Source organism: Ursus americanus, chromosome 26 (genome assembly GCF_024610735.1).
Source record: "Ursus americanus isolate L20-20 chromosome 26, mUrsAme1.1.p, whole genome shotgun sequence".
In the NCBI taxonomy this organism is placed as follows: Eukaryota; Metazoa; Chordata; class Mammalia; order Carnivora; family Ursidae; genus Ursus; species Ursus americanus.
Window position 1 is genome coordinate 5,332,897 of NC_142152.1, and position 24,998 is coordinate 5,357,894.

A 24,998-nucleotide genomic window follows, 5' to 3' on the forward strand; every position below is an offset into this window, starting at 1 on the left:
ATGCTCCTGTGGTTTTGGTTGGAGGGATACCAATGATTGAACTTCACTCCCCTGGCCATAGAAGCGAGTATATGACCTAGATTGGGCTCCTCATTGTATTCTCCTCTTTATGGCTATAGGGACTGATCCAAAGGAGGGCTCATCACCTAGGTTAAGCCAATCCTCTAGATTTTAAATAATGAAGCTTAGAGAGATATTATTCCTTAATGTGTAAGCTCTGTAAGAGTGTGACCTTGAAGCAGCTGACAGTTAAACTCCGTATCTGCAGAGACACCAGAGTAAAAGCAGAAACCCTGAGAAAAAGTAGAGACAATCTCTGACAAGAGGCAGAGGTAGTTCTGATGCCTTATAATACTGTCTAGTCAAGTCCCTGAGACCAGCTGCACCCCTACCTTTCTGGATTTAATTCTCCTTTTGCTTAAGCTAGTCTGAGTTGGTTTTGTCACTTGCAACCAAAAGAAAACAAACATCCCATGCTCTGAAAAAAAAGAACGAATTGGCTTTCAGTAAATAATATTTGCATCATTATCTACTACGCTTTAAGCATTACTTCTGTCCTTGCAGAGGAAAGCTATATTCCCAGTAAGATTTTATAATTTTACAGGAGTAAGACATATACATAATAAAGATTAAATGCAAGTTTGTAAACATTTTAAACTAGAATTTTTAAGATCAGAGAAGAGAAGAATTGAGGTGTATTAAAAACAATGAATTAGGAATCAAGAGACCAAGGTCCTCAACTGTGTCTTATTACTATTACCTTGGCATATCACTTATTCTCAGTAAGCTATAATTTCTTCACCTTAAAAGAGAGAATGCTCTACACTTATTTCTTCAGGTTGCTTCCAGACTGAAATCACTGAATCACTTTAAGGACAAAAAGCATATTCCCCATTCACATTATTCCATATTAAACAAAGAAAAAAATGTAAATTTATTTTTTAAAATAATCTAAATTCAACTTTTTCCTAATTAAGACTCTTAAAATATGAAATTCTGAAAGACTACTACCACAAGCAAAGGATCCCTCCAAATAAAAAATGAGAACCCCAAAAGAAGATATTCAAAAGAATATTTGGTATAAACTGAGGTTTCTTAAAAATACAGCCTTATTTTCCAATTATTTTTAAGATATTTAGAACTAGAAATTTTAACCTTCCTTGATCCAATTACAGCATAACTGAGTATCCTTGTCTTTTTCTTTTCCTGAGTATCCTTGTCTTGTTACTAATTTAGTCATCAGAAAATTCTAATTTAGTAGGGTGTAACATCATTTTATTTTAAACTAGCAAGAGATGGGAGAAAAAACTCAATACAAATTTTAGGCAAGGAAGAAGTAAGGTGGAGTAGAAAAAATCCCGAATTAGAAATCAGGAGAACAGATTATAAAGAATTTCATTCTCAATATCAACTCCCCTCCAAAGGGCAAGTTTCATGACCGCAGTTTTTAGATTCAAATGAACTAGCTTTGTGACATTTTATTCTGCGGGTCAAGGCTTTGCCTCAAAAAAAACAAAAAACCAAACAAACAACTACTTTGGAAAACTTTTTGAAGGCGCACTTCGAAAGTTCAGGTCCCAGATCTATTTCACATGTAGGGCCATGTGTCCCACAAGCGAATCGATGACACCAAAATATCCCTCAACTTGAGATGTAAAACATTACCTCGTATTGCCTTGGCAATAAAAAGGGGAACCTTACTCAAAGTAAGTCCTCGACGCCGAGCCTGGGGAAGAAAGGACTGCTGCTGCCCTTCCCACTGAATGAAGGAGCCCAGACCCAGCAGCCCCTCCACCAGTCTCAGGAGGGGAAAAGGTACTGAGTGAGTGAGGGTCAAAGCACACCGCCCGTGAGAGGGTGGCTGCTCCCCGAGGTCCCAGGACGGTCTCAGAAGGCAACAGGGCTCCGACGGAGCTGGAGACTTCGACGGTTGGGGCCTGGGGTCGCCCCGCGGCCGAGGAGCCACACGGGGAGGCCTGTGCGTGGCAGTCACCGGACAAACTCACCTCAGCGTCTTCTTTGCACTGCGGGAGCGAGGGGAACTCCAGCTTCACGTCCTCCATGGTCCCGGCCCCGGGCTTGTGGGTGGGGTGGGAGTGGGAGTTATCCGGCCCGCCCGACCCTCGGGCTGCCAGTGGCAGAGAAAGGAAGGAGGGCGGGTGGACCGGAGGACTGACGGGCGGGCAGCGGGCTTACAACTAACACACGCAGACTAAAGAGTCCCAGCGACTCCGGCGGCGACGGCGGCGACAGTGGGGAAGAGGAGGGTTGGGCGGCTCACAGCCGGCCGCCATGCTGCTGCCGTCTCCCTCCCCCTGAGTCTCCGCGCCCCTCAGGCCGCACAGGCTCGGGCACAAGCGAGAGCCCTACAACCGTCTCCCCTTCTTCCCCCCGCCCTCCCCGCACTGCCCCAGCCAATCCCAGCCCACGCTTGCCTTCCGCCCGCCCCCCGCTGCCGCCAGGTGTCAGCGCGCCGCTGCCCCGCCCCCTCGCCAGAGCGCAGACGCGAGGGGGGCGGGGCCTCGAAGGGGCAACGGACGAAGCTCACCCGGTGTGGAGGAGGTGGGGCTGCGGCAGAAGGCAGGGAACGAGTGAAAGTCCTGGGAAAGGCAGTGGGACAAACCAGACCAGCTCTGCCCCTTCCAGACTGGACGCAGATCCCTTCTGTAGTACAAGAACGGGCAAAACATCTAGCCAACAGAAACTAGCATCCGAAAAGAAAACTGTAGTTTCTTCCCTCAGAATCCTGCGCGGTCTGTGGTGAGGTTATAACCAAAACAGTAATAAATGAAGAGTTCCTCTTAAAACTACGTTAATGCTACACAAAAAATGAAACACCCATCACTTTTAAGCAAACTAACGGTGGACTTTTAAGAATACTTGGGAACATGACTAGAAAATCTCAAGAAACAATGGCAAATAGAAAATCCTAAGAAATAGAAACTGATAGCTCACTCAGTAAATTATACATCATACTGAAGGAAGGTCTCTCCCTTTCAAAGTTTATGTTGAAATATTCCTATTATATATAATTGTATTAATAAACTACATGGCTTTCAGAATCTCTTAAAAAGGAGTTTGAGTCTGTTAATAGTATATTGTCAATAGAGGTGAGGTACAGGATACTTTCTCTGGGCCTAGGGAGATACTGTTATCCTTTTTATTTTTAAACAGATGAGGAAAACCAAACATAGAAGCAAGAAGAATCCATCTTAAAACTTTCAAGATTTGTAAACCAAACTGATTCTTTAAAAAAAAAAAAAAAGTAGAAAGGCGAGAAAGTCATTAACTAAATTGCTAATTACAATGAATAAAGTTAAAAGAATCACGTGGAAATTTGACCAAGACCCCCTTGACAGACATCCTATTATTTTTATAGTCATTTTTATGAAACACACTGCCAACATATATAGAACTGTTCAATAATTTGAGTATTAGATGGTTAGCCTGAGTGCTCCATTTTCTCTACCACTATGTAAACTGTTCTCTACCTTTTAAAGTTATAAAAAGACACAAAATACTCTAGTAAGCTTTTAATTTGAAGAATGATTGTATAATTACGGACATCATGTATCATACATTCTTTAGTGTTTATGAAACTGAAGTCGTCTTTTTTTTTTTTAAACAGCACCTTTGATAAGATCTCAGTTGATGCCCAATGATGATTTCCTATTTTAATTCGTTAAGGCTTTAATTCCACGTGATATAGAAAGAATTGTGTGTAGGTAACAGAACTTTTGCTTTGAACATTTCTGACATCAACATCCTCTACATCAGACACTCTTAGCTTGGTATCCATAGATACCTACAGAGTCAATAGGTGGTGGGCCTGGAAATGATAGATCTCCTTTAATTTTAGTATATGCAAAATTGTGTGTATATATGTGTAACTTTCTGGGAAGAGGGTCCAGACCTTAACATTCTAAAAAGGGAATGCTCATCTCACACAAATCAAGAAAAAGTCACATTTGTTAGCAAATACTACTTTTAATCATAATCTAAAAAAAGGTTATGGATATGCGTGTACTTTTCAATTAACTATCACACAGAATAACCATAGTAGGTGAAGAGTAAATAAAGACCTTCCATTATCGATATAGACATACATGTCTATGCTTTGTATAACAAGACGCTCTTAGGAACAATGAGTGTGGGTACAGTTTTAAAATTAAAAGTCTGTCATCTAAATACAACTCATTTTGGTTATTAAATAGTTGATTTACTAAAGAATATAAATGACCATAATAAATGTATTTTTAAAAAAGACAAAAATATGTGTAGGAGAACTGAATCAAACAGATTTTATTCAACTTTTTAGGATGAGGAAAACAAATGATATAAAATAAGTCATTAGAAATGCTCTCTTGTACTATTTCAAACTACTTTCAATGTTTTACAAAATGCTCACACAGCAAATACGAAAAGCTTTAACATAGTCTTATAACTTTTGCTGCAATAAATGCAACATTAACGAACATACAAATTTCTTCTGTACCAATCTTAAAAGTAGAATTACTTGAATTACTAATTTTTACAATGTTATTCATACTTATTTTTATTCATATGTTTTTAATGAGATCATTGCCAATACATAATTTTCCTTAACTTTATTTTTACATTAAGCCGGTATCTGTCATGCAGCCATCAAAAACCTTCCAGTAAATTACACAGGTTTGTAGTCCAATTTAGACTCTAGCTTCTTAGAATCAGCCACTTTTCTGACTGCTTTCATGAAGTCTTCCTGTACTACAAAATCATGATCAGCACGAATTGCAAACATACCTGTGGAGAATAAAACAACATGACTGTATGTAATATGTGACTAATTTGTTAATTATAAGAAAACTAAAGGGGGGGCAAAATGGGTGAAGGTCGTCAAAAAGCACAAACTTCCAATCATAAAATAAGTCCTGGGGATGCAGTATACAGCGTGGTGACTAGACTTAATAATACTGTATTGTAGGGATGCCTGGGTGGCTCAGTCAGTTAAGTGTCTGCCTTCAGCTCAGGTCATGATCCCAGAGTTCTGGGACTCAGTCCCACATTAAGCTCCTTGCTCAGCGAGAGCCTGCTTCTCCCTCTACCTGCTGCTACCCCTGCTATGCTCTCTCTCTCTCTGACAAATTAAAAAAATCCTTAAAAAAAAAAAAAAAACTGTATTGTGTATTTGAAAATTGCTGAGAGCAGATCTTAAAAGTTCTCATCACAAGAAAAAGTATCTTGTTAACAACATGTGGTGATGGATGTTAACTAGATTTATTGTAGTGGTCATTTCACAATAAGAACAAATATCAAATAATTATGCTGTACACCTGAAATTAACATGTTATTTGTCAATTATATCTCAAAAAAAAGTCTTTTACGAAAACTAAGTAATTCTATGAAGTAAATGTGAAGGAGCCGAGATTTACTACTTCTGAGCCAGTAGCTCTAATTTGTTAAAAACAACCATCATTGTTCAATTAATTGAACTTAACTACAGTGAGCATTATTTTCCAAACCAAAAGCTAGACAACGAAGCTAGACAACAATGAGACAACAATCTGGATATTTAAAATCTAGCTCACACAGTCCCTGTATCCGATGACATTCTGCAAAAGCAAAACAAACAAAACTCAATAATCAACCAAAGACATTTTAAGCAGTAGCTTCTTTACAGGCAACAATTGCCTGGAGGAAGGGAACGCATGTATGGTTTGGAAAAACACAAAACACCTCTAGTAATTTTGATAGTCTTTCCCCTTGTTAATAATCAAAAGCTTAGATAATACAATTAAAGAAAGTCAACACTGCCTTTATATCAAAAACCAGTGCCATTATTCACATATTAAAATTTACCTTACTTATGTACAAATTGATATTTTTATATGACTTTGATACTCAAGTATTACAAACTTGAAAACTTTTTCTTTCAAGTTATCGACAAGTTACTTGTCAACTACTTGATAAAGGGGTAAAACGTGTGTGTGTGTGTGTGTGTGTTTTGAAGCATTAGGTATATCATGGATATGGGTCCAAGATTTTGAGACAATTGTAATTTCATGACAAGCTAAAGCTAGGAGGTTATCACTATCTGCTAATTAAATGAATCCTACTAATATTTTCATTAAAGATCTGCTTATATTGACCTTCACTTACATACATTCAATGGAATAGAAGATTTCAAGGGTTAGTTTCTCTCTTTAAAGATTTCTGTACAGTCTTAGAAACACTCTGTTGTACTCAGAAATCTCGTGAATGGAAATTTCTAGTCCTTTAAAAGTGAAGTTTTAAAACCTGTTTTGAAGGTTACAACTAAAGTAGGTAAGTTATTTTTCCAAACTTTGTGCATATGACTATTTCCAAATCATTGTTTAGTGAATGACTGAATCTGAGATACATCCTAATCCGAAAAGGATGATAATCTCAGGATTTGCATGGAAAAAACAACTATAACTGAATTTAAGTTTATTTTAAATTACAGAAAGATATGTTAGCAAAAAAGGCTTGAAGTCTAATAAAAAGAAAACCAAAGAATTTCAGTGTCTCCAAATATGAATATCCCAGGCCATTTAAAAAGCTAAAATCGTAATCCACACAGAAGTTATAGCTCTTTACTGGAAATAGCTTACACACACACACACACACACACACACACACATATACATACATATATATATATATACTTATGTTTTAAGTAAGCTCCACACCCAACATGAAACTTGAACTCATGACTCAAAGACCAAGAGTTGCATGCTTTACCTACTGAGCCAGCCAGATGTCCCAGCGAAAAATAACTTTTCAAAAATGTGCAAGGTACAAAATTCTAGTTATGAAATAAATAAGTATGAGGGATGTAATACAACATGATGGCTATTGCTAATATTGCTATATGATATATTGGAAAGAGACTAAATCCTAAGAGTTCTTATTATAAGGAGAAACTATTTTTCCTTTTTTCTAATTCTATCTCAATGAGAAGATAAATGTTAGCTGAACTATTGTGGTAATCATTACACAATATATGTAAACCAAACCATTATGCGGTACGACATAGACTTATGTGGTGCTATATGTCAATTATTTCTCAATACAACTGAAAAAAGGGGCGCCTGGGTGGCTTGGATGGTTAAGCATCTGCCTTCGGCTCAGGTCATGATCTCCAGGTCCTGGGATCGAGCCCCATGTCAGGCTCCCAGCTCAGCAGGGAGTCTGCTTCTCCCTCTGCCTCTGCCTCTCCCCTTGCCTGTGCTCTGTCTCTCTCTCAAATTAATAAATAAAATCTTTAAAACATAATAAATAAAACTGAAAAAAAGTAAAAAAAAAAAAAAGCAAATATCATAATTTGATGGTATCAACCTTTAGGATTATAACATTGCTTTTGTTTGGATTCCAATTTTACCAAAGCAGTAGTCTAATAATAATTTGGTCCAGTGTAGATTTTGGAAAGAGAATGTCGTAAGTTATTCCAAGTAGTTTAAGCCACATTCAAGTTTACCACATAATATTTTTTTTTATATTAGTAAGTCTTTGTGAGCATGATTTACTCAGATCTGTACTTAGAGAGTTTCTAGACCTGCAGATTTTTAAAAAAGATTTTACTTATTTGCCAGAGAGAAAGCAAGAGAAAGAGCACAAGCAGGGGGAGTGGCAGGCAGAGGGAGAAGCAGGCTCCCAGCTGAGCAAGTCCTAATGCAGGACTTGATCCCAGGACCCTGGGATCTTGATCCAAGCCGAAGGCAGACGCTTAACCGACTGAGCCATCCAGGCATCCCTAGACCTGTAGATTTTTGATCCAGATACTGAGTCACAATATACCCATGAAGATACTCTTATGGAGAAGCCATGTCTGAGCAACATCTTTAAACACTATTTAATTTATAGGAAATGTTAAAATAAGGCTATAGGTGATATAAAAACGAGGAAATCGGGGCGCCTGGGTGGCACAGCGGTTGGGCGTTTGCCTTCGGCTCAGGGCGTGATTCCAGCGTTCTGGGATCGAACCCCACATCAGGCTCCTCCGCTGTGAGCCTGCTTCTTCCTCTCCCATTCCCCCTGCTTGTGTTCCCTCTCTCACTGGCTATCTCTGTCAAATAAATAAAATAAAATCTTTAAAAAAAAAAAAAAATGAGGAAATCACATATTGTATACTTAAAAACTATTCACTCACAACCTATGAAAGTCAGTAATATAAAAACTACTGCAAAAATTTTTTATTTTTTCATCATTATTATAATAAATACACAACCGTGAGATCAGAACCTGAGCTGAGATCAAGAGTCAGACGCTTAACCAATTGAGCCACCGAGCCACCCTTAAATTTTTTAATTTTAAGATTCTATGTGGAAGACAAAGACTAAATCAGTCTGTCTGTAGTTTTAAAGCCACCTGGTACCAGAACTAAAAAAAAATAGGATCACATAATCCACAGAGAAAATTTTAATAAAAAACAATTACATTTGAGGTGCCTGGGTGGTGGCTCAGTAGGTTAAGCGTCTGCCTTCAGATCAGGTCATGATCCCAGAGTCCTGGGATCAAGCGTCAGGTCAGGCTCCCTGCTCAGCCTGCCTTCTCCCTCTGCCCTTCCCCTGCTTGTTCTCTCTCTCTCTCTCTCTCTCTCTCACATAAACAAATTAAAAAAATCTTAAAAAAAAAAAAGATTATATTTTACATAAGTTGCATGATCACAAAATTCATAAATCAATCTTGCAAAGCTTATTGTTAACAGACTAGTATCAGAAAACATGTTATCCATTTTGCAGATTACTTCCAGGGCTGGCCCAGTCTGATTTCAGCCAGAGGTGTGGCAGACAGTTCTGCAGGGTCTCAGACTTACTTCAAGGGGCCAGTAAGCTATCACATGCATGTCTTTCCACATTCTGCCCTAAGGCATACATAAGTATAAAGGAGTTAACATCCCCAAGGGCAAATTCTCATGGGGGATGAGAGCTGGTAAATAAATGCTCCAGTCTCCATATTTCAGCCAGGTAATCCTGGAAGGCATTCTGTATGTTTCTCTGAGGTTTCATCAAATCAAACCCCCCTGTCTATAGGATCTACCTCAATGGTTCACCCTTATTATAGATTTGCTTCTTTCCAACTCACTTGCCTGTTCTCTCCTGCTTCCTGGAATCAATTCTCAAAAAAACCAAGCACCCAAATCCTGGCAAAGCCCAGGCTCTGCTTTTGAATAAACTTAAACACATTTTTAGTAAATTAAACAAATCAAAATCAGTAGTAAGAACTGCACTTTAAACTCATACCTGCTTCAGTACAAACATTTCTCAGGTCTGCTCCATTAAAGCCATCTGAAAGCTTCACAATTGCTTCATAATCTGTATAGGAAAAAATACTGGAAATTAGAAATAAATAGATAGATACATAGATACATAAATAAACTCTTCTCTTGATTTATGCCCATATGGAAAACTTAACTGCACACAGAGCTTGCTTTGAATTTGATCAGCTAGGTATCATCTGTTAACATACCTCCACAATATTTAGCAAGTCCTCCACAATATTAACCACCAAAAATTATACTTTTGTTAAGTAAGCCAGCACTAAACAGAAATACTATACTTCTGAAACTTTAACCCCAAGAAACAGCATCAAGATCTGAAAGCCTCTTAACCTGTTTCAATGCAGACTTGAAACAGTTATATACACGTGAACTTGAGTTATCTGTGAAGCCATGACTCTTATAAAAACTGTAAACAAATCTTCAATTTGAATAAACCTAGAACATTCAGACCCAACTGTTAACCACAATGGAATTTAGTGACATTAATATAAGATATACCAAAAATGGTCATCAGAAAAAATTTTCATCATATTTTAATCATGTATTTTTAAATAACCATTTAAAATGGCTAGCTTTCCTAGTTCCCGTGCAGGCTCCAAGTAGAGAAGTATCAGATCTATGATAACAGTGATGGTTATGTGACCTTTTTATCCACAAGACAGACTCGAATTAAAGAGCTATTAGTTTGAAATAGCGGTTACGGACTTGATAGAGAATAAGGAGAGAAATAAGAGACAGCATGGGCTACTACGGTGTAATTCTGTTGAGACACCCTTTGTCAGGCCATCTACAGTATGCTGACGTCTATCTGAAATCAGACAAATACTCATTAATTAATTTTCATTCAGGTTCAAGTTCATGTAAGCATCCTGAGAGCAGGGATTCCCAAGGTTGGCACAGTATTTGGCACCTAGCAAGAGCTCAGTATTGAAAAAAACCTATAAATTGGCATCCCTAGTTTAGCTCAGTCTTTCCAGCTCAAAACTATTTTCACATAAGCAATGAGAAAGTTAGTGAGAGGCAATAATCAACTATTTGTAATCATTTTTGGACCATTAACTTCTAAGGGTTTGTAAAGCTGCCTGGCAATTATACTAGAATAGTATAATGCTCCCTAGTCAAGGAGTCAGCAAATTTTCTATAATGGGCTGGACGGCAAATATTTTAGGCTTTGCAGGTCATGTGGTCTCTGTCAAAACTATTCATTTCTGCTATTGTAGTGGGAAACCAGTCACAGACAATATATAAACAAACTGGAGTGGTTATTACAATAAAACTTTATTTACAAAAAGAGAAGACAGAATTTGGCCCACAGCAATGGTTTGCTGACCTCATCCTAGAGTGCACTCTCTCACTTCTGGAGATAACAATTTTATAATTTCTCCCATGTCCTCAAATGTCTAACAATAATCCCCCAACCTCACTCCGAACTTGCTTCCTATTTCACTGAGAAAATAAACACATTCAGAAGAACAATTCTACAAGTTTTTGCCATATTTGAGATACTGTCATCATCAGCATCTATTTATTTGCCTTTCCTCCTAGTCTCATAAATGAAGTCTATGCTCATAGACAGGGCCAACCTTCTCTTCAAGGAAAGCGCATCATCAATTTCTCTCTCCTAGATCGCTTGCATTAGCATTAAAAGTGTTGTAAATTCTTCCATCTTAAAGAAAGCTCCTCCAAATCTTCATCTCCATTTTCACTGCAGCTACATTTCTTCTCTTCTCCCTTTGCTGCAGAACTCCTTGAAAGAAATGTCTGAACTCAAAGCCTCTCCCTACAATCTCCTTGAAACCCACTGGAGGTAGGCTCTACTCTCACCACTCCAAAGAAATTGCTTTAATAAGGTCACCAATAATCTCCACATAGTAAATCCAAAGGTCCATTGTCAGAAGTCTTTTTATCTGACCCACTGTCAGCATTTAACAGGAAATTACTCCCTCCTTGTAACAATTTCTTCATTTATCTTCCAGGACATCACCGCTCCCCTCTGTGACTATACCTTCTCAGTCTCCCTTGATGGTTCTTCATCTCAACTTAATATTGGAATTAGCTCAGTTGTTGAACCTCTTCTCTATCCACATTTACTTCCTCAGAAATCTCATCTAATCTCAAGACTTTAAAAATAATGTTATGCTGTTATTATCCACAATTATATCACCAGCAAAGACCACCCCAATAAACTAACTGCATACAGAATTACCAATCAACATCTTTATTTGGTATTTAACTGGCACCTCAGCTTTAATATAGTCAGAATCAAACTCCTTATTCTCCCTTTAAAACTTAATCTTTCCAGTCTTCCCCCATTTTAATTGATGATAACTCCATCTTTCCAGTTGTGAGTCAAAAATCTAAGTCTTCCCTGGTTCTTCTCGTTAGCTCACATCCCACATCTGATTCATCAGCAAGCCCTGTCACCTCTATTTGCAAAGTATGTGCAGAATCTCATCATTTTAAGACTCTGGTACCACCTTGGACCACAGCACCATCTTTTGCCTGGATTATGGAGATATCCTAACTGATCCTCTTGTTTCTATTCTTGCCCCTCTACATGCAACCAGAATGATCTTATTTAATACAAGTCAATTTCAAAATATTCACAGATGAAACAATACAATGCCTGGGATTTGCTTTTTAAAAATCCAGAAGGAAGGTAAGAGGTGGAAGAGATTACAGATCAAACAAAATTGGCCAAGAGTTAATAATTATTAAAGTTAGGTAGGGGATGAGTAACCTAGGGTTAGAAGTTCATTATACTCTTATTTCCACTTGTATATATTTCTAATTTTCTACACTACAAAGTTAAAAATAACAAAAGGTAAGAGTGTATCATTCCTCTGCTCACAATCCTCCAATGACAAAAATAGTAAAATAAAAGCCAAAGTTCCTACACAATGACCTCAATAAAGGTGTACACAATCTGATACCCATCACTTCTATGATCTCACTTGCTACCACTGTCCATTTACTCTGCCATAGACACCTTGACATCTTTGCTACTCCTGGAATAGTTCCAGCCATACACCTGCTTCAAGGTTTTCTCTTGTTGTTTCCTCTGTACCATTTTGCCCCAAATATCAATATCTAGTTCCTTCACCTTTTCAGGTCATTGCTTAAAAATCATCTTCTTGGTAAGGCTTCCCTCTGCCTCCCCCACCTCACCTCCATTTAAGAATGTATCTATTCATTCTGGCTCCTGGCATTACCTATTTCCCTTTTCTTGCTTTATTTTTCTCCATAGCACATATCACCATCAAATTTACTAAACATTTTACTGACCTTGTCTGTCTTTTCTGACAAGAAGGTAAGTTCTATATGGCAGGAATTTGTTTTGTTCATTGGTATATCCCCAGCATTTAGAACAATTCCTAACATACACAAGATGCTCAATAAATATTAGCTGAATATAAGAGATTTCCATGTTTGGTAAATTTAAAACCAGATTTGGTAGACTGTCAGTGATATCTAATAGCATTTTGCTTCATTTACCAAATGTAAATATACATTAAAAAGGTTATTTCCTTACCTATTTCACCGTGCTTTGTAATGGGACCTGCATGGATTTTCAATATATCTAATCTTGCTTGTTCGTTTGGTAAATCAATATCTGAAAATAAAAAATTATAAATTCTTTTGCAGTCAGGTTTTTTTGTTTTTTAAACAAATTAGGGTGTGAGGAAGAGATATGGAAAGAGAAATGGACATAGACAAAGAGAACACAGCAGGAAAAAAACTTTAACTCACGTATTTTTCTATCTAATCTTCCTGGACGAAGCAAAGCAGGATCCAGTGTATCTGGTCTGTTTGTAGCCATGATCATTTTAACTCTATGTAGAGTATCAAATCCATCCATTTGATTTAGTAACTAATATATTTATAAAAAAAATCATTGACAGATTTTTACAAAACATCCGAACGATTAAAAAATTTACAGTACACAACTTCTATATGTCTAATACTATGAAATACATTGTCTACAGATAGTATGCCACCTCCAGAATGACCACCTGATGGACTATCTCTTCTTTCTCTTATACAAAGGAATAGATTTTTCCAGCCTTGAAGTTCTGAGATAGATTATTTAACTATGTACCTTCTTATAGCTATCAAAAAGTTTTAATAAATCTGAAGGTTTCCATCTAGTCAAGTATTATAAAATTAAACCATTTGGATCTGATTTCCAACATTCAATTTTTTTTTCATTGTTACTTTTAAAAACATTATTAATAAAATCTAATGTATACAGTATTATGGTACGCCAAACATAAAATTTACAGATAATCAGATATAATGACATTTCTACAAATTTGATAATGTCTATTATCTTTTCAAATAATTTCACTATACATAGAAATACTGAGACACTAAGCATATTTCCTTCAATTACTAAGTTTCCTTGAATAAATATTGAAAAACCTAACTACATTCAACAAACTCTTTAAAATATAACTAGCTGAAAAATCTTTTCCAAAATATCTGATAGCTGACAACATATCAGTTATGTGAATAAGACTAGCATCTGTGTGGGACACCTGGGTGGCTCTTAAGCATCTGCCTTCAGCTCAGGTCATGATCCCAGGTCATGATCCTGGATGGATCAAGAGTCCCACATCGGGCTCCTGGGTCAGTGGGGAGCCTGCTTCTCCATCTGCCTGCCGTTCCCCCTGCTTGTATGCGCTCTCTCTGACAAATAAATAAATAAAATCTTTAAAAAAAGAGTAGTATCTGTGTTGTTTCAAAATACCTCAATTTAAGGTTTCCAGGACTATAGAACTCATCTGAAAATGCTGTATATATTCTGAGGGGATCATTATTAAATTATGAAAGTCCTTTTCAAATACCCCTACTGAGATAGAATTTGACACTATTACTTATGCCTAGCTTTAAAAAACCTAGCTTTTCTTTGTAGAAGCTGAAAAATGTTTGGGATCTTGCCATCACTTTCACAGAACTTGGAGTGGGGAAAGGTTTATGTACATTCTAATATTCCATCACCCATCTTCTTCAATTATCAAAACTATTTTAGTTTCTTCTTATTCTCAGCAACAGAGGAAAATGTTAGTGATTTTTAGAGCAGCCTCATTCATAATTATAACTCATTTATTACCATCAGTTTTAATATATCCATTACTCGTAAAATGTATTAATGAAACTAGTGCAAGGCCACGTTCACACAATGTGAGTATCAGAAGAACAATATACAATTTAAGTAACTGAATGGCCGGTGTGCTGTAAACACACTGAGTAGTATAGCTATACATCATATAGAATTTTGTAAATACCCCTATTACTTTCCAATAGACATTTTCTTACTAGAGATTGTTGTAAAGAAATGTGTTTATTCCCAACAATATTTTCAAATTTTATATTTAAGTGTGCTCTTTTTTTTTTTTTTTTAAGACTTATTCATTTATTTGAGAGAGCGTGTGCGAGCAGAGCAGGGGGAAGGGCAGAGGGAAAGAATCTCAAGCAGGCTCCCCGCTGAGCCTGGAGCCAACCTGGGGCTTGATGCCATAACCCTGAGATCATGGCCTTGAGATGAAATCAAGAGTCGGATGCTCAACTGAGCCACCCAGTGCCCCTTAAGTGTGTTCTTTATTTAAACCATTGTACATATTTTGACCTTCAAATATCCAATGTTTTCATTTAATACATACTGGCTTCTCTTTGAACCTCCTTTACCAAATATTACCTCCATCAAAGTTCTCTGAATCTCTCTATCAGCTGAAGTACCCTCAGAAAACCGACGACCACCTAAAATAATGATATGGAAACTCATGTGTTACTCTTTTCCTCTACAACCATCATTTAAGGAGACAGAATAATAGTGTCTGGAGTTAAAAACATTAAGATAAAAATAAAATAGTAAGAATTATACTGACAAAGTTAGAAATGATTTTGGTATAGCGTTTCTCATTTTGTCAATGTCAAATTAAAATTGGTTAAATTTTCTTAAGAATTTTTTTTTAAAGTAACATTCAATTCATTTTACTACTTCACACAAATTGCAATTAGAGGTGAAGGGGGGATTCCTTTAGATTTTTAAAACATTTCCTAACACTTCCAAAAGTTAAAAAAAAAAAAAAAAGAAGTTCAAAATAAACTTTAAAAGGCGTTATTCTTACCAATAGCATCTATTTCATCCATAAAAATAATGCATGGTTGATGATCCCTGGCATAATTAAACATTTCTCTGATCAAACGAGCACTTTCACCAATGTACTTGTCTACAATAGAACTAGATACAACCTGATAAGGAAAAACATTAAGGTAAACATAAGACAATTCAAATAAAATTTAATTTCAACAGCTACAGAAAGAATCTTCCCTTTACCTTTAAGAAATTGCAGTCCAGCTGGCTAGCAACAGCTCGTGCCAACAGTGTTTTTCCTGTGCCTAAAATGGCAGAAAGAAGTCCTAATTAGATGGAAAGCAAAACAAATTCTCAAAAGCCTTTTATGTTATCCTCCGGACAGTAAATTTTGCAAAATGAAAGCTAAATCCTAAAGAGAATTTCCATTTAAAATTCTAAAGCACTTCAACTTGTAATATTAAAATTTTAAATTTTATTCAAAATATCCCTTATAATTCTAAACATGATGAATACATATCTTCAAAAATATATCAACCCTGATTTACAGACACTATAGTAGAAGTCTGTTACATTATAATCCACTGGTCTATCCTGCATAATGAATGGATCTTTTACCTATGCATGATATTGTAACATCAACTACTGGTTATCTGGAAACTACTGCTTCAGTGAGTTATGAAAATCTTCCAAATCTTGTCATTTTTCATTATACAATATTTAAAAGCCACGTCTGTTAATATCATCAATCTCATCTCATCTTTTAAGTATTAATATCAGAAAGTTCTCAGATGGGGGTGCCTGGGTGGCTCAGCTGGTTAAGGCCCAACTCTTGATTTCAGCTCAGGCCATGATCTTAGGGTTGTGAGCTAGAGCCCAGCATCAGGTTCCATGCTGAGTGTGGAGCCTGCTTAAAATTCTCTTTCCCTTGCCCTCAGCCCCTCCTCCCACTCCCTACACATGCACACTCGCTCTCTAAAAAAAAAGCAGTCAGATATAAGTTTTGAAAACCTAATTTTCACTTGAAAGCTCAAATTTTATCACTGGCTACAGATGGTGTCAGTTGTTTTAACACACCAGGCTAACTTCATTCATTTTTGAAAAAATGTTTGCCAGATAAGCAAAAACCAGTCTGAATAATCAAAAACCAGTCTGACGATGACAGAATGTCTGTAAATTATGTCTTCAGGTAAAAACAATATTCCATGAAAAGCAGCTAATTCAGCTGACAACTCAAGGCACAAGTGCTTTTCCTAGAGATAACTATCCTATTCAGGATGCAACAGAAGTACTTTACATGTATTTCCCATTTCATCACATAGAATATAAAACATTATTCAAAGATCAGGATTTAATAAAAATAATTTTTGTGGCTTCAACAAGAACATCTAAATGTGAAACTCACATTTTTTTTTTTAATACTTTAAGTATGAGCAGTCAATAACACAATGACTACTCATACCATTTCATGCCACTGACTTAACTGACTCATGCTATGGCATGAGCAGTTTTATCCACATTGCTTTTGCACCATCAGCACAAAAGTCAACACAGTGAAAACGGCAACTAACATTTTAAGTATTATCAAAGTAAGGTTTGACCTTGCAGACTCCCTGAAAATGTCTCAGCAACAGCCAGAGGTCTGTGAACGACACAGGACCAATGCACCAGAATCATACAGCATGCTAAGAGGCACATCTTATGAGGCACAAGAGGACGAAGCATACCTGAGAGAACAGTAGACACACATCTCCTGTTTCTTCCTTACTCTGAACAGAGTGGAGGCTGGAATACCCCACATTAAATTTTCACCTTACTTTTTTATTCCTTAATTCATTCCTTATTAGTAGGTCAGACATAATTCAACACTAACCTGGTGGTCCATATAACAAACAGCCTTTTGGAGGTATTATTCCTACACGCTGGAATAATTCTGGGTTTGTAAGAGGTAATTCTATCACCTAGAAAAGAAGTTGATTGTTTCTTAATAAGTCAGTAAAGATTCTGATGAACTTTAAAATACTTTAAGTGAAATATCAGCATAGTTAGGTAAACACACTGTAATTCATAATAGATCTAGAATTCCATGTTACGCAAAGCCATTTATATTAAGAGGTTATTCTTCAGACGGACTTAAGATATTTTTTTAATTATGTAAAAATTAATTAAAAAGGCTGTAGTTATTTTAACAAACTATGCACCTGACTAAAGTGATGGTTAACAGGGATGTAATCTGTCAAGACATATTTGAATTGTACACTTAAAATCTGTGCATTTTACTGAATGTAAATTATACCTCAATGAAACATCACACTACAAAAAAATCAGGTAAGCAAAAAAGAGAAACAAAACAAAAAAGATTTGTATTATTTTGCATTTGGGACTACAACACAAAATAATTATAAAATGGGGAAATTTAGTAAGTTAGAACTGCCATTAGGAGAAAACGCATATAAAATGTTCATATTGTCATAGCAGCCTTCAAAGAACCATATTTCAGGGCACCTGGCTGGCTCAGCTGGGACAGCATGTGACTCTTAATCTTGGGGTTGTGAGTTCAAGCCCCACAAAGGATGTAGAGATGATGAAAAGAAAGTAAACTTAAAAAAAAAAAAAAAAAAAGAACCATATATTCTGCTCTCAATCTCCTACTAAGACTGATTTAAGCAAAGAAAGCTGGAGAATAGATAAATTGAGAGTTTGCCCAAATTAAACTCTTTATAGTACCAGAAACTTTAGAAATAAGCTTCTATTGAATAGTTGTGTCCACCAGGTGTGATTAAAATAAAAAGTATAAGAAATCAATATTCTCAGTATCTGCAGATGGAAAAGAGTATTGCATGTACATATTTTGTGGGTTGTGTGTGAGAGAAAGAGAGAGACTTTCTAATCCCATGGCTGATGTAGCAAATCACTGTAAAAGACAAGATTTCATAGTTACATGAAGAGCTCGTTCTTCGTCTCTTGTCTTTTAACTATAAAGTAAGAATAGACTTTTATTTGTAATGACACTAGTGCTTCCTCAAGGATGGTAAAAAACAATTTGGTTTCATAATCACCTGGAATGCTTGTTTAAATGCTAACTCCTGTGTCCCACCCCCAATCTACTGCATCAAAATCACGCAACGGGCCTAGGAATCTGTATCTTTAATAAAAGTTCCAGAAAACTTAATATGCTAATGTCTGAAAACTACTGGCTTAGTGCTTAAATCAGATGATGTAAGCCATACTAACTATCCTCATTCATTCCTAAACATCTCCATCCTATATTAGAATGAAACCAATAGGACAATGTAATTTGCTTTAAAGAGAACTGTTGGGATGCCTGGGTGGCTAAGATGGTTAAGTGTCTGCCTTCGGCTCAGGTCATGTCTCCAGATCCTGGAATCCAGCCCCGCTTCAGGCTCCCTGTTCAGCAGGGAGTCTGCTTCTCCCCCTCCCTCTGTCTCTCCCCTCTGCTCGTGCTCTCTTCTCTCAAATGAATAAAAAAAAAATCTTTAAAAAAAAAGGAGCATTGTTAAGCCATCTGTGCTATATGAAGCAAGGAAATCCTGAGATTTCTTACCTAAGAGCTTAAAAGGTTTAAGCTACCCTAAAGCCAATATTTTTCTTAAATGGCAGCAAACAGCTTTATCAAAATAAAATATGTAAGGTTCGGGGCACCTGGCTGGCTCACTCAGTGGAGCATGCGACTCTTAGTTTTGGGGTTGTGAATTTGAGCCCAACATTTAATGTGGAGATTACTCAAAAAAATTTGTTTAAATCTTAAAAAAAAAAAAAAAAAAAAAGGTACAGGTAACTTACTTTAAGGATGGGAAGCTAGCATCAATAAGGTTATGGGAAAAACTGTGTTACACATGATCCAAATGTGCTCTGACCCCAGTAACCTATCATAACCAAAACCACTAACGGCATGGGCATTAAATTTATATCAATTATTAGTTTTTTCTTTTTTGTCACAAAAAGAGCAGGGTTTTTCTAACACCAAATTATCTCCAAATTAACAGTAGCTATAATTTTCATAGCTAGAAATTTGGTGCTATTTTTCTCTCAGCAAGAATATTAAATGTATAATATTTAGTAACCACTATTTGGACAAAGTAATCTTTCATTCTCTTTCTCCCTCTGGATGTCTTAAAACCAATACCATTTATTAGTAAGTTCAGAGAACAAAGCATACACTACCAACCTCTCTTAATTCCCGAATCTGTTCTGATAGTCCTCCAATCTCAGAATAAGAAACATTCCCAGGGTCCTCATGAGACATGTTGTAGACCAATGGATCCACTTCCCTTGGCAAATATCTATAATGATAATGCATGTATTTTTTTTTTTTACAAGATGTATTTTCTCTCAGCCTACAGACAGAGTACCAATGACTTGCTTATGCAAGCACCTGTAGATGATCTCATAAAAATGCATTAACATTAATTAGAAACTAATAAAAGGGAAAAAGTAGCTAGATATTCATTGATCTCAAGAAGCATGTATTTTGGGGGCACCTGGGTGGCTCAGTCAGTTAAGCATCTACCTTTGGCTCAGGTCATGATCTCAGGGTCCTGGGATCAAGTCCCGAGTCGGGCTCCCTGCTCAGCAGGGAGTCTGCTTCTCCCTCTCCCTGGACCCTCCCCAACCCCTTATCTTCCTCGTGCTCTCCCTCAATCTCTCTCTCTCAAATAAATAAAATTAAAAAAAAAAAAAAAGGCATGTATTTTGGCTAAAATCTTCCCTCTGTGAAAATAAAAGTAAAATAAACAGAATAAGACACCTACCTCATGATAGTTAGTGTAGTCATATCCAAAGCAACTCTTGTTCCTGGCTTCAGCTTACTTTTATCAAGCTAATTTTATAAAACAAAAAGTGTTACATAACACTTAAAAGGGGAAATAATACTCTAACAAGAACACAATATTCAGAAGCCAAATAATCAGGGTGCCTGGGTGGCTCAGTCGTTAAGCATCTGCCTTAGGCTCAGGGCGTGGTCCTGGCGTTCTAGGATCGAGCCCCACATCAGGCTCCTCCGCTGGGAGCCTGCTTCCTCCTCTCCCACTCCCCCTGCTTGTGTTCCCTCTCTCACTGGCTGTCTCTCTCTGTCAAATAAATAAAATATTTAAAAAAAAAAAGAAGCCAAATAACCACTTTCACCCTTCAGAGAGAACACTAATGTCAGATTATAAACACCATACCAACAGATGGGCTTATAAAAGTAATAATTCAAAGTTATTTCCCTTAAAAGAGTGCCCTTTATGCAATCTCAGTGTAAAATGTGAAATCACTAATACACAAAGTTTGTGGTAGGAAAGGCCTTATTTTTAAAGAAAGAAATGGGTATTAGTATTTTACTTTCAAAGGCTCACTATTTCATACAGTTTTGCTCATTATTTTGATTCACGCACTATAATATAATGACTTTGGTAGCAAAATCATTATAATATAATGAATCTGTACCAAAGTATTTATACAGAAATCTCTAAATGAACATTTTGGGAGAAGAAAAGGGAAGCACTTTAAGGGTATGCCCTTTATTTTTATTTTTTCTTTTAAAGTCTATTTTTATTTATTTGTTATTAATTTGGCACATAGCATCATTTAAGTTTAAGGTGTACAGTGGTACTTTGATAATATGCCCTTTAGATTTATTTTTAAAACTATAGCTTTGGGGAAGAACATGTTATTTGATTATAGGAAATAAAGGAGAAATGCACTCATTCTGTTATCCCCTTCAAGGTTTTTATTAAAATGCTAAACCAAAGCCAAAAAAACCCCAGCAATCATCATTCATGCTTTCTGCTACATGTCAGATATTATTCTAAATACATTATATATTAAGTTGAATCATACTGAACAACTTATTGGCATATTTAGGTAGGGTACCTTATTTGGCTAGAATTAGAATTTATCCAACAGATTCACCTCAATCTCAGGATGTTACTTTTCCAAAATTAAGTTACTTTTTGATAGTTTAAAAAACTACTTGCCAATATAATTTCAGAATTATAAAAATTACTACTTTTCACAGGATTTTGCAAAGAACTCTAAATTTAGGATTTAGTGCCAATGAAAATGAAGTGGAGATAGGCAAAAATACTAGGTTTAATGTAATGGATTAAACTTTCAAAGTTGCTAATAAATGAGGTACTTGAAAAGAGCTACACAAAAATCAATGTAAAGCTATTTCAACATTTACATGTATAGAGAATATATACTCTGGCTTTTCTAATATTTTCCAGTTTTCAAATACTCTCTTGCCCTCATACAACCATGAAATGTCTTAGAAATACCAACTCTTGGAATCCAGACGGCCCTGTAAGGGACATAGAACTCCTGTCAGGCTAGACATTTAACATTTTGACTTAGAAAATGTCTTCCCACTTATACACTAGGCAAATGCTAGGATAAGATTTAGTCCCTGGCTTAAATTCCACTCTACGGCCATGTCCTATTAATGTTCTCTCTCAAACATGAACTTGATACAATAAACACTCAGCAAAAGCTCTTCCAATGAATTTATAAGAAAGTTCTAAGGATACTTCCTAAAGAATAGGATAGTACATAAACTGGCTTCCAAGGCTACTAAATTATTTAAAGCCATTTGTTGGCATTTTTTATTAGAGCAAAATGAAATTTGCAGTTATTTCAATTTGCCTATTCTAATCCAAATGAGTTCACACCAAATCAACTTAGGCTACAGAAAAGTCTTTTGAGTAACATTTCTGAGTGTTTAAATATAAAACATAAGGAATTGACAAGGTCTAAGTCTCTTCAAAAAAGACATTAAAATGATCTGAGATATTTTCCAATTCTAAAATTCTTAGATTTCTAAATATGTAGAGCTTACTGAGACACTGTGATCAGAGTAGAAAATAAAGAATACCAGTCAATGCCCATAGTTGGAGCTCAAGTTTTGTTAGTTATAACTGAACAAATCACCTTTAGGAGTTACGGGCATAATGGCTGACTGCTTACTTCAAGAATTAAATAACGTATATGAAAGCACTTTTACCAATTATAAAGCACTGTACAGATGTAAAGTGTTACCTGTCGACGACAGCCCACAACATATCTTGGTCCATTTGTAGCTTTCACAATGACTAGAGGAAGAAAATGAAGGACAAATTGAAAAACAGAAAGTGAAAAATAAATACATATAAATACATATATCCACATTGATGGCAAGTTGAGTTTTATTTCTGTCCTCCAAGGAGACAGTAATTGAAAGAAAACTCAGTCTATGCAAAAGTATCATCTACCCTCATTATCATCATCAAGCTAATAAGCATTTCAAAAGTTCACCGCGGGAGAAAGGGGAGTCCACTCTTTTTTTCTTTACTAATTAACAGTCCAATCCACTTACATTTTTCTTCAGTTAGTTGCTTAAGTACTTCACCTACAATCTGGGAAATTAAAAAAAAAAAAAGCATTACTTTTTGCCAATAACTAAAAAACAAATTGCCATCACTCCCTGTACCCCAAACTTCATTACCTACCTGCCCAACACTTTGTAGGGCCTTCAGATCATTTTCAGACTTTTCATACTGCTTGGTAAGTTCTTTTAATTGTTCCCTTACTGAAATAATATAATTTGGACATTTTTAATTAAACAATAATCTTAGTGAGTTTAAGTCACTAAGTATCACTTTAGTTTATTTGAGTCTATTTCACTTTACATATATTTCATATCCACTGTATGAAACCACAAAAGAAATAATGCCGTTTGTAGGAGACATGTTTAAAAATGAAATGTTACAGAAAAAGCACCATATTTTTATTTTCTTCATCAGCAATACTTGTTCAAGCACATTCATAACATTGTTACATTCTTGAAGATATTGACACTCTTCGAGACTACAAACCCGAATGATAAGAGACCCTTCCTCACCTCTTCAGCTACCCGCATGGATTATTACTCTATGGCTTTCGACCCTAAATAAGGTCAACAGGTGCAGAGATCTACAGAATTATACGGTTACGGTCTATCTCCATTTAATCAAACCACTCAGGCTTTCCAGTGAAGGTGCACTACGAAAAAATGTAAGCGCCCTTTAGTTCAGGAGGTAAGAGAAACTTGTGTGCTTGATGGAGTACAACTCAAAATACGCGGAAAGAGGAGGACAGTTATTATGACCCACCGATTGACTCGCCTCTCAAGCTCCGGTCTGGTTTTCCACACCAATAACAAGCCAGCACCTCGAGTCTCATCTCTTGCTTGAGCTTCCTTGACTCAAGTCTCCTCTCCTCTCTGGGTCCCGGCACTCACCTACGCCGCCCTCCTTGCACCCCAAACTGGCAAACATCCCTGGCCCACTTCTTCCTCACTCCTCTTCTAGTCCTCCTCCACTTCCATCTCAGAACTGGGGATGTTCTCTGTCACCTGGACCAGACTGGGCCATTTCTACGCCCGAAGAGACTGTGCTTCCCAAGCTCAGGGCCGGATGACAAAGCGCCTTGTCCCTGGACCGAGGCCTTCCTATCCCTGGGGCTCGCTTGCCGGGCTCGGCCAACGGCCTCTGCTTTGTTAGAAACAGAAGCACGTCCAGGCATAGGATTGTGTGGAAAGAAAGGCGCACTCACACTCCTTGAGACGGCCGTCAATCTCCTTATGCTCCAGCAGCTTCTTGCGGTAGTCCTGAAGCGCCTTATCTCTAGGGTCCGCCATGATGAGAAGCCGTCGCTCATAGGGGATGCCGGGAATGGCCATGGCCGCCCGGGCGGGGGAAGGGGCGGGGCGAGGGAGGACAGCCTCCCGGGGGGCGCGGATTCGTGGACGACCCCGCCCCTTCCGGTTGGCTCCGCCTTTCTATTGCACTCCTCTCCCTTCTGCGTCTCGTTTCACCTATGGCGCCGTCGCGCACCGAAGGAGGCCTCCACCCACACCGTCCCCTGCAGGTCGTGCTAGGTAGAGCAGAGAGCTGTTCTGGTCGTCCCCTGAGCGGTCGCGTTACGTTAAACCGCTGCTGTCCTGGAAACCACGAAACCACGAAAGACTTTGTGATAAACTGAGATGACAGTGAAGTAGGCAATGTGCAGTCTCTCTAAATAGTTCCAGTGGACTATCGGGATAACACAGATAGCCTATTGGTATAACACAGTATTACCAAGGAACTTCAGGAACCCGAGTAGGCTTTTTATTCACTTACTTCATTCAGTGAATGAGGTACTAAGGATACGATCTGGTGGGGAGATTAAAAAATAATTTCAGAGTGTAATTAGTACTATAATGGAAATAAAACATGGTGATGTTATAGAGTAATGTAAGGAGAACTAACTTAGAAGGGCATCTGACATAGGAGCCAGCCAAGCAACAAAGTAGAGAAGAACCTTCCAGACAGAGAAAACAGCAAGTGCAAAGATCTTGAGCTTGGCTCATTTCTAGGAACAGGAAGGAGGCCAATGAGACCGGAAGAGAATGGGTTACAGAGATATGGGGCACAAGATAAAGGCGATGAGGTAGGTTGAGTCAGGAACTTGAAGTCCGACGGAACTTTCAGATTTCTGAGCTTTGGACAAATTATTTAATCTCTCAAAATCTCTGTAAATGAGCTTAACAATTGTACCTATCTCATAGGGATAACATAGTATTAAATAAAATATGTGCCTATAACTATTAACACAACGTCCGGC

General features: G+C 37.2%; 2 protein-coding genes across 3 annotated transcripts in view; both read right to left on the bottom strand.

The window, feature by feature from the left end:
• The window catches only part of STYX (serine/threonine/tyrosine interacting protein), a 44,124-nt gene extending 41,735 nt beyond the window's left edge, over positions 1-2,389 (bottom strand). For both annotated transcript variants that reach the window (XM_045810410.2, XM_045810409.2), the window contains exon 1: positions 2,007-2,389. In XM_045810410.2, the coding sequence (XP_045666366.1) occupies positions 2,007-2,063 (57 nt within the window). In that variant the 5' untranslated portion in view covers positions 2,064-2,389. The remainder of the gene's footprint in view (positions 1-2,006) is intronic.
• A 1,887-nt stretch (positions 2,390-4,276) lies between these two features.
• Positions 4,277-24,093, bottom strand: PSMC6 (proteasome 26S subunit, ATPase 6). The gene is made up of 14 exons (XM_045810437.2): positions 23,949-24,093; positions 22,865-22,944; positions 22,732-22,771; positions 22,416-22,468; positions 20,150-20,217; positions 19,567-19,681; positions 17,251-17,338; positions 15,621-15,682; positions 15,412-15,535; positions 14,979-15,040; positions 13,031-13,151; positions 12,813-12,893; positions 9,243-9,314; positions 4,277-4,782 (listed from the first exon to the last, which is right to left on the bottom strand). The coding sequence occupies exons 1-14, from the start codon at positions 24,073-24,075 to the stop codon at positions 4,664-4,666; spliced, it is 1,212 nt and encodes a 403-aa protein (XP_045666393.1). The 5' UTR covers positions 24,076-24,093; the 3' UTR covers positions 4,277-4,663.
• Positions 24,094-24,998: the final 905 nt, after the last annotated feature.

What these genes read in the sequence shown, in the direction of transcription:
- PSMC6 (XM_045810437.2), bottom strand. Translation starts at nt 24,075, where the DNA reads ATGGCCATTCCCGGCATCCCCTATGAGCGACGGCTTCTCATCATGGCG. An exon ending in GCAACTAACTGAAGAAAAAT is followed by an intron (nt 22,469 to 22,731) that starts GTAAGTGGATTG and finishes TTCTTCCTCTAG; the next exon opens with TCATTGTGAAAGCTACAAAT. An exon ending in TTTGTTATATGGACCACCAG is followed by an intron (nt 15,683 to 17,250) that starts GTTAGTGTTGAA and finishes CTGCCATTTTAG; the next exon opens with GCACAGGAAAAACACTGTTG.